The sequence below is a fragment of the Protobothrops mucrosquamatus genome, unplaced genomic scaffold (assembly GCF_001527695.2).
Source record: "Protobothrops mucrosquamatus isolate PMUCROS unplaced genomic scaffold, P.Mucros_1.0 scaffold150, whole genome shotgun sequence".
Lineage (NCBI taxonomy): Eukaryota > Metazoa > Chordata > Lepidosauria > Squamata > Viperidae > Protobothrops > Protobothrops mucrosquamatus.
The window spans coordinates 497,046-505,733 of NW_015386515.1; the positions used below are offsets into that span (position 1 = coordinate 497,046).

The 8,688-nt window shown below is 38.3% G+C and overlaps 1 protein-coding gene across 1 annotated transcript; it reads right to left on the reverse strand.

Annotated features, from left to right (window-relative positions):
- Positions 1 to 5,852: 5,852 nt before the first annotated feature.
- On the reverse strand, positions 5,853 to 8,372 carry GADD45GIP1 (GADD45G interacting protein 1). Its single transcript, XM_015813287.1, has 2 exons — positions 8,021 to 8,372; positions 5,853 to 6,306 (listed from the first exon to the last, which is right to left on the reverse strand). Exons 1-2 carry the CDS (start codon positions 8,341 to 8,343, stop codon positions 5,973 to 5,975), a joined length of 657 nt encoding a protein of 218 aa, XP_015668773.1. The 5' UTR covers positions 8,344 to 8,372; the 3' UTR covers positions 5,853 to 5,972.
- Positions 8,373 to 8,688: the final 316 nt, after the last annotated feature.

The window sequence follows — 8,688 nt, forward strand, 5'->3', positions numbered from 1 at the left end:
CTGCCTCACCTGCCAGAGAACCCCTGGATCGCCCCCAATCCTGCCCAGCCCCCACAGGCATCTCAGGAGCAACATCGAGGTGACAATGCCCACTCGGCCACGCCCATTTGGTGGCCACGGCCACTTGGCCATGCCCATTTGGTGGCCACGCCCACTTGGTCACACCCATTCAGTGACCACGCCCATTTGACCACACCCACTTGGTGGCCACTCCCACTTGGCCACACCCATTTGGTGGCCACGCCCCCGGCACCCGGCGATGTATAAGTGGGTTTCAGGTTGCAGTTTGGGCACTCGGTCTCTAAAAGGTTCGCCACCACTGTTTTAGACACTTAAATATGACTGAATTTAAGAAAATTATTAAAAAATGTTTTGAATAAGAGTTAAAGGACTAGAAGACTAGATGTATTGAATGGAATGTTTAAAGATTAAATATATTCTTAATTATGGTTAAAAAGAATAAGAAATTAAGGAAATAAATATATATTAGCCTAGGAGGGATATATATTTTAAATATGTTATTTCTTATGTTTCTTTACTCTTGTTTTCCTTTATTTTTCTCTTCTCTTTTTTGTTTTTCTTTTCATTGTTTTATCTATTTCTTAAGAAATATAAAAGTGTGAGATGGCTTATATGAAAAAATAGAGTTAAATTTGTAAATGTAAATGTAATTAATTTTTTTTTACAAAATTTTATTGAATATTCAATTAAAAAACACAGACACATTAAACATAATACAGTTAAAGACAAAAAAGACACATTGGACATGATACAACTTCCCTGTTTAAATGATACTATTATTACTTTACATTAAGTTATTACATTGTTACACAGTGCGTATTATTTCAATAAAGTACATCCTAGTTAAATAACTTTTGGTTCTATCTGATATAACAAATATTAAAATAAGAATTTCTAGGTTATCTACTTAATCATCAGCCTTTGTCCCAGCATACCTCTTAAAATCCAACCAATTATACACTTTATTCCAAATTTCAAAGTACTCTGTTTCTGTTTTATTTTTGAGTTCTAATGTCAGTCTATCCATTTCCACACAGGATAGAATTTTGTTTAGTATTTCTTCTTCAGGAGGGGTTTCTTTTCTTTTCCAATTTTGAGCATATGTTAATCTTGCTGCGGTTAAAATGTGCAGAATTAAATATAAAGCTCCTTTGCTGAATTTATCCATAGTGATCCCTAATAAAAAGAGTTCTGGTTTTGCTTCAGTTTTTAGTGATAGTATCTCTTCTAATCAATTCTTTATCAAGTGCCAAAAATTTCAAGCTTCTAAGCATTCCCACCACATATGATAGTAAGTCCCTGGTATTTTCCTACATTTCCAACATAATGGTGAAGATTTTTTGTCTATTTTTGCTAGCCTTATAGGGGGGAGGTGCCCCCTACATCTTATATAAATTTTCTTTGTAAGTAGTAGCTAATGTTAATCTCCTATTCCTGTCCCACAGTAGTTGCCAATAATCTAACTCGATATTATAGCCGAAGTTTTTATTCCAAATTAACATTGTATCTTTCATCTGTTCTGCTGGCATACTTTGTTCTAATAAATATTGGTAAAAATTTTTTATAATTTTGTCGTCAGTTCCTAGCAGAATTTTGTCTAGTTCTGTATATTCTAGTTTAATCCCAGGTTCTTTTTTATCTTTTCTATATCGTGCTTGTATTTGCAAGTATGCCCACCACTCCAACTCTATGCCATCTTCTAATAGTTCTCCTCTTGTTTTCAATTCTCCAGTCTCATCTAGAATGTTTTTATATGTAATTACCTTTCCCAGGTTCATAAATTTTGGGTGCAAAAAAATCTCCAGTGTTGAAATCCAATTGGGTATTTTCATGTAATTAGATTTTTTAAATTTTAATCCACACATCCAGTAGTGCTCGTCTAATATTATGTTTCTGGAAATACTGGTGTGCTTTGTATTTCCCATCCCATAGTATTGCATGCCATCCTGTCTGCATGTTATGACCTTCTAGTGCTAGCAATCTCCTATACCTTAAATGTATCCATTCCTTTAACCAAGCAAGTGTTGGGTAATATTTTTCCCAATTTGGGAGATCGAATCCTCCTCTTTCTTTTGCATCCTGCAATAACTTGAATTTGATTCTTGGTTTCCTCCATTGCCAAATAAATTTGGATATAAGTTTGTTTAAATTTTCAAAGAAATTTTTGCCTAATTTAATCGGTATACATTGGAATAGGAAAAGTAGTTTGGGTAGCACATTCATTTTAATAGTCGCAATTCTCCTCATAAAAGAAAGCTGTAGGTTTTTCCATCTGTCTAAGTCTATAGAGATTTGATCTATTAATTTATCATAATTTTCTCTTTTGAGTGTGATGCATCTTGCTGTCAATTGAATCCCTAAGTATCTTACTTTTTTAGCTATTTGAATGTTAATTTTTTCTGCTAGCTCGTTCTCTTGTGGTTTGGTCATATTCTTGACTAACATTTTCGTTTTTTCTTTGTTAATCTTCAGCCGCACTACATCTCCATAATTTTCCAGGACCTGTAATAATCTTAAACCAGACTCTAAAGGTTCCTCCAAAATAAATACTAGGTTGTCTGCATATGCCTGTAATTTGAATACCTTTTTCTTAGTTTCTAAACCTTTAATCAGTTTATCTTCTCGAATTATTCTTGTTAAAACTTCTAATGAAAGTACAAATAATAATGCAGATAGCGGGCAGCCTTGTCTCGTACCTTTTTGTATCTAAAAACTTTTTGTTAATTCTCCATTCATAATTACTTTTGCTTCTTGTTTAGAATAAATTGCTTGGAACATGTTTATGAATCTTTCTCCAAATTTCATATATTTAAGTTGGGTCAACATAAATTCCCATCTAACATTATCAAACGCTTTCTGTGCATCAACAAAAATCAATGCCATTTGTTTTTCATTGTGTGATTCATAATATTCTAGAGTATCTAATATAATCCTGACATTATATCTTATTCGCCTTTTGGGCAGAAAACCGTTTTGATCGGTATGGATAAATTCAGCTAAGTACCTTTTTAATCTTTCTGCCATTATTATCATAAAAATCTTATAATCCATATTTAATAAGGAAATGGGCCTATAGTTTTTTATGAGAGTTAAATCAGAATTTTCTTTAGGTATTAGTGTAATGATTGCTTCTTTCCATGAATTTGGGGTCTGTGCTACTTTTAGTACTTCGTTAAATACATCCAATAAAGTTGGGCCCAGAAGTTCTTGAAGGTTTTTATATATTTCCGATGGTAATCCATCAGGGCCTGATGTTTTATTGCTTTTTTGTTTTTTAATCGCTTCCATAATTTCCTGAAGTGTTATATCTTCATTTAATATATTTTGGTATTTTTCCGGGACCTTTGGCAGTTCAGCGTTCGTAAGATACTGTAGTATTCTTGCTTCACTAATCTTTACGTCATTTTTATAAAGGTTTTTATAGAATTTGTAGGTCACATGTTTTTTTCTCCTCGGTTTGGTATACTATCTCTCCTGCTTCGTTGCATAATTTACTAATCCATCTTTTATCTTTTGTTTAATCTATAAGCCAACCATCTCCCAGGTTTGTTTGCCTGTTGAAAAAAAGTTTGTCTGATACTTTTTATTTTTTATGCCAATTTTTCTTTTTCTAAAATATTCAATTTGTTTAAGTCTAGTTGTCGTTTTAGATCTCTACACTGCGTTTTTTTTGCAATTCTATTTTTAATTTTTTGTGTTCTTCCTCTAAGCTTTTTTGATACCATCTTTTCTTTTTATTTTCATTAGCCATGTATGCAATTGCGGTTCCTCTCATGACTGCCTTGGCTGTATCCCATAGATTTTGGGTATTGGTCTCCTCTTTCTTATTTGTCTGGAAAAATATCTGCATTTGTTCTTCCATTTTTTGCTTAAATTCTTTTTGATTTAAAATTGCTTTTTTTAAGGTCCACCTCCTAGTTGCCTTCTGACCTTTCCATTTCATTATAATAGGATTGTGGTCTGCCCAAGTTTTAATATCTATCATTACCTCATCTACATCTGAATTTAATTCTTTCATTGTCCAGGCCATGTCGATTCTAGATCATGATTGGTGGCGCCCTGAATAATATGTAAATTGTTTTACATTTGAGTTTCTCTCCCTCCAGCTATCCTGGATATTAAATTCCTCTGCCATTTTGAAAAAAGTATCAGGCAGTATTCTTCTAGTCTCTTTTCTTACATTCTCGCTTTTATAGTCTAATTCTCTATCTACGATTGCATTAAAGTCGCCAATTAAACAAATATTTTCAAATTCAAAATCACCAATAATCTTATGTAATTTCTTGTAAATGTAATTAATTTTTGAGAAAATCTTAATAAGAATATCTAGAATTTGATGGGAGAAATAAACTAAAATAAGGATTGTAACAGGATCTATGATAAGGCAACCAGAATGATTGAATAAAAAAGTAATATTATACTAATGATTATTATTTTTAGGAATATTGGGGAAAAAATATACATTCAATTGTTATTTATCAAAACAATAAGAATTGTATTAACTCAATGTTTGCAAAGGAGGTTACTTTGGGGAAAGAGGAAATCAACTAAAATTAATATGTGGAATACGGATTATAGAAATTAATTGTTAATGATTGTTTTATAAATGTAACCCAGACAACACACTGTTCACCAGTTATTGAGTGATTTATGGTTTTTTTTAAAAAAAATCAATAAAATATGTTAAAAAAAAAGACACTGGGCTTGTCGGCTGGAAAGCCAACAGCCCAGTTTTGAAACCTGAGCGCCGTGGAATGGGATGAGCTCCCGTCCTTGCCCTAGCTCCTACCAATCTAGCAGTTTGAAAGCATACAAATGCGAATAAACAGGTAGCACTTTGGTAGGAAGGTAATAGTACTCTGTGATGTCATGCTGGCCACATGACCACAGAAATGTCTTAGGACAGCTCTGGCTCAATGGCCCTTGAAACAGAGATGAGACCTGACTCCTATAGTCAGGCGACTCCTTTACTTTTATACAACTTCCAACTTGTTTTTAGATGCCTCACAAATATATTTAACCACATTCCAGCATTTGGTTAAAAGTACATTATTACTTAAAACTCCAAACATATTTATTCAACAAACTGAATTTGGCAGTTAGATCAGCGGTCCCCAACCTTTGCTGCAGCCTGGCTGGGGGGGGGGAATGGGGCTGTGTGAGCAGTGCGCTGGCATGCACACTTATGTGCAGCTCCAGAAAGAAAAGTTTTGGGGGCGCGGTTTTGTGATCCTTCAGGCTTCTCCACGCCAAAAGGGACAGAAGGCCTGAAGTAGCACGCGATCGCTCCCCCAAAGCCTTTTGTCTGTTTGCAAAAGCTTTTGGCTCGAAGAAGCCTTTGGTGGCAGTCTCATGCTCCTTCAGACTCATTGAGGCCGCCTGATGCTCCAAAAGCGGATCGGGTGTCCTGCGCAGGCACACTCAGTGAATCAGGGAAGTGGAGCAGGGTGCGTTTGTCCCACTCAGCCTCTGCTCTCACTGCTCTGTTTTTAGAGCAGGTGGTTTGGTGGCCTGGCTGAGGGGGGGAGGGTAACTGGGTTGCACAAGTGGCCGGCTGGGATGCAAGCGTGCAGTTCCACTCATGCAAGAAACTTTTAGGGTGCCTTTTGCGCAAGTGGACTGTGCAAGCACACCAGCCCATCTCTTGTGTGGCCCAGTTCCAAATAGGTCACGGCCTGGTGGTGGAAACAGAGCTTGCTCTTTTGAGAGAGAAAAGGAATTCTGAGAATGCATTCGCCATTCAAAAATCCATTGTTGAAGCTCCAAATGGTCATGGCAGGGCAGAGAAAGGACATTAGATTGTTCTGTACAGTGAAGCATTCCACGTTCCATAAGAATTCTACGTTGGCCTTTAATGCATGATGAGAAGTACAGTAAACCAATTGGGCCTCTGAGAATTATATTGCACAATCTGTAAGCAGACTTATTTCAAAGACTGATAATACAGTATTTTAGGTATCTTTTTGTTCAGCCATCTCCTTCTTGTTATCTGGAGATGAGGCAAGAATTTTGCTTTCCATTGCTTTTTTGGCCAGAATCCCCCTCATACGTTTTTTCTCCTCCTTCTGCTCCATCCGTTTAATCTTCTCCCTCTCTATTACCATCTCTTGGAATTCAGGACTGTGATGATCCAGATGATAGCCATATTGCTCCCGGGCCTCAGCCAGTAACAACCGCCGTCGTTCTTTTTCTTGCTGTTCTTTGAGCTTGCGTTGCTGTTTTCCCCTCTGCCAGTCTTCTATCATCTGTGGCATTTTGGCCATTTTGGCAGCAATTATCTCCTCTCTATAAAGCAAAAGACAAAACTATGAAACAAAATATTGTACAGCTCTAGATATAGAAAAATATGTTTTCACTTTATTTTCAACATTTTCATTTTAATGGATGAATAGGTTCATACTAAATAGTTATTCTAACACCCAAATCTACAATAGCTTTACAATTTAAAATATTCATTTTGGATAGTGTTCATAGAGATACCATGACATTGATCTAAAATATTGGGAGGTGTCCAATTTAACCTGTTAAATCAGCAATCTACAAATTGCATTTTATACCACTTGAGTCCTCAAAGTAATGTAGAAAAATCCCAAAGTTACAATAAAGGCTCAAATCAGTGGAAATATCACATAACAAATGCCATCTTATCTGCCATCTAACATGAGCATGTTACTCAAATTGCAAATGTGCTCCTTAATAGACCCTACAATCTCATATAGAATATATTTCTCTACAGCAATATTTTTCAAGTTTAAGATGTGTGAATTTCAACTCCCAGAATTCCCTAGCCAGTTGGGATTTAAAGTCTACACTTCTTAAGTTTGTCAAGGTTGAAAAACACTGCTCTACAAAGAAATCATCTATCAAAAGTATTTTAATTTTGTCTAGATTATTATACTATGCCCTGATTCATTTGGCGCTTCCACCACTTCATGAGAGGGAAGAAAGAGTAAAACCTTAGACGGCACTTGAAAAGAAGTTGCCTGAGCAAAACAATCCTCCATCACCTTGCTCTGGAACTTATTTACCAGGCAAGAGCAGGAACACTAAACCATAGCACGGCAATCTCAATTTTGCTTAGTTTTTATTAATGCAAAGATTGTTTGCTCTGAATTTTATCAGATGCTTTGCTTCAAATGGGCACACTCATGGCACACCTAAGAATGCCCCTGAGGACAGCTGTACTAGCATCCTTCAATACAGCTGAAATTACACCAGGTAAAAATGCCCAGAAAGCAAACTATATTTAAATATGCAAAATGAAAAAATAAAAGGATTTTTATTGGTGCAGAAATAATTGCCCAAAAGATGGACACTGAACAAATGCTTATGGCTGCTGCTCTGCTGTGGGAGATCTAATAATCCACCCTTTGCAACTCACAAATCCTTAATTCCCACACCAAGAGTCTCAGAGGTATATAATTTTCATTTCAGAATTGCTGCGGGAGGCCTTCCTCTGTACAGTCCGATTATTCTGCAACAACCTCTCTGATGTGGCTTCGGAAAGTGTGTGCAATTGGGCAACTCAGAAGCCTAAGGGCAACTCAAGGGTTCATTCCCAAAGTGTGTGGATTCGTGGCTCAGTGGCAAACGGGCCCATGGGACCAGGCATTTACAAAGCTCCTTTGATCAGACCGGTGTTTCTTAAAGTGTGGCTCTAGAGCCTGGGGGGTGGTGGTGTCCCGAAGCCCTTCTCAGGGGTCCGCGAAATCAAAATGATTTGTTAGCCTATGTTGATCTTTTGAGGTCCTCCGTAATTTTGCTCCCGAGAGCAAAAGAGTTAAGAAATCCTGGATTAGACTGACGCTAAGAACAGATGACTCAGCAAACCCCGAAGGCTGAAATTGCATCCCGGCGGTCTCCCACGCGGGAAAGGCGCTCACGGCTTTCCTCGGCCCCGCTGGCTCGAAAGGCGGCGCCTCGCCTCCTCGCTCCAGCCCTCAGTCCGGGTCTCGCAAAAGGCAGCCACCCGCATCCTCCCTCCTTCTGCCTTCCTCACTTCTGCCTCTGCTTGGCTTCGGCCTCACTCTCTTTGGCATCCAGCGACTGCTGCATCTCCTTCAAGGAGGGGTACCAGATTCTCTCCTCAGCTTCCATTTCCTGCAGCTTCTCCAGCGACGGCCACAACCGGACCGGGTCCACCCCGGAAGCTTGCCCATGGCGCCCAAATAGCTTGGCTTCATATTCGAACGTCAAGTGCCAGGCCGGAGTGCGGGGATCGGCAGGGTCCGGCCGGTAAATTCCCTTCAGTTGTAACTTAAGCGGCTTGGCGTTATACAGCCTGACACCACCGAGAACCAGCCGGCTTCCGCGAGCCGCCATGTTGCAACGCGCTTAGCAGGTGACCGGAATTATAGAAGGCGCCCTCTTGGAATTAGCCCCCCCTTCCGGTGGGCGGTGCCATTTTGGATGCCGGCGCATGTCGGCCGCCATTTTGAAGTTTATTTATCGCTGCGGGCACCTCCATCTTTGGAACGTTGCGAATGTCCGTAAAGGTTTTGCTGGGAGGCGGTGAATGGTATTTCGTCATAGAAACAGTAAAGTGTGACACAAAGTTGACTTTGATTCCGATGTTATTTTTTTCTTTGCTTTATATTTCTAAAAATTGCAGTGCATCTTTGCACAAGTGCTTTACGACACAACATGGCTTCGTTAAACCGTGCATTA

Excerpts from the sequence above, each read along its gene's own strand:
- GADD45GIP1 (XM_015813287.1), bottom strand. The coding sequence starts at position 8,343 with ATGGCGGCTCGCGGAAGCCGGCTGGTTCTCGGTGGTGTCAGGCTGTAT. Across the intron at positions 6,307-8,020 it reads GAAGCCAAGCAGAGGCAGAA|AGAGGAGATAATTGCTGCCA; the intron begins GTGAGGAAGGCA and ends TTTGCTTTATAG.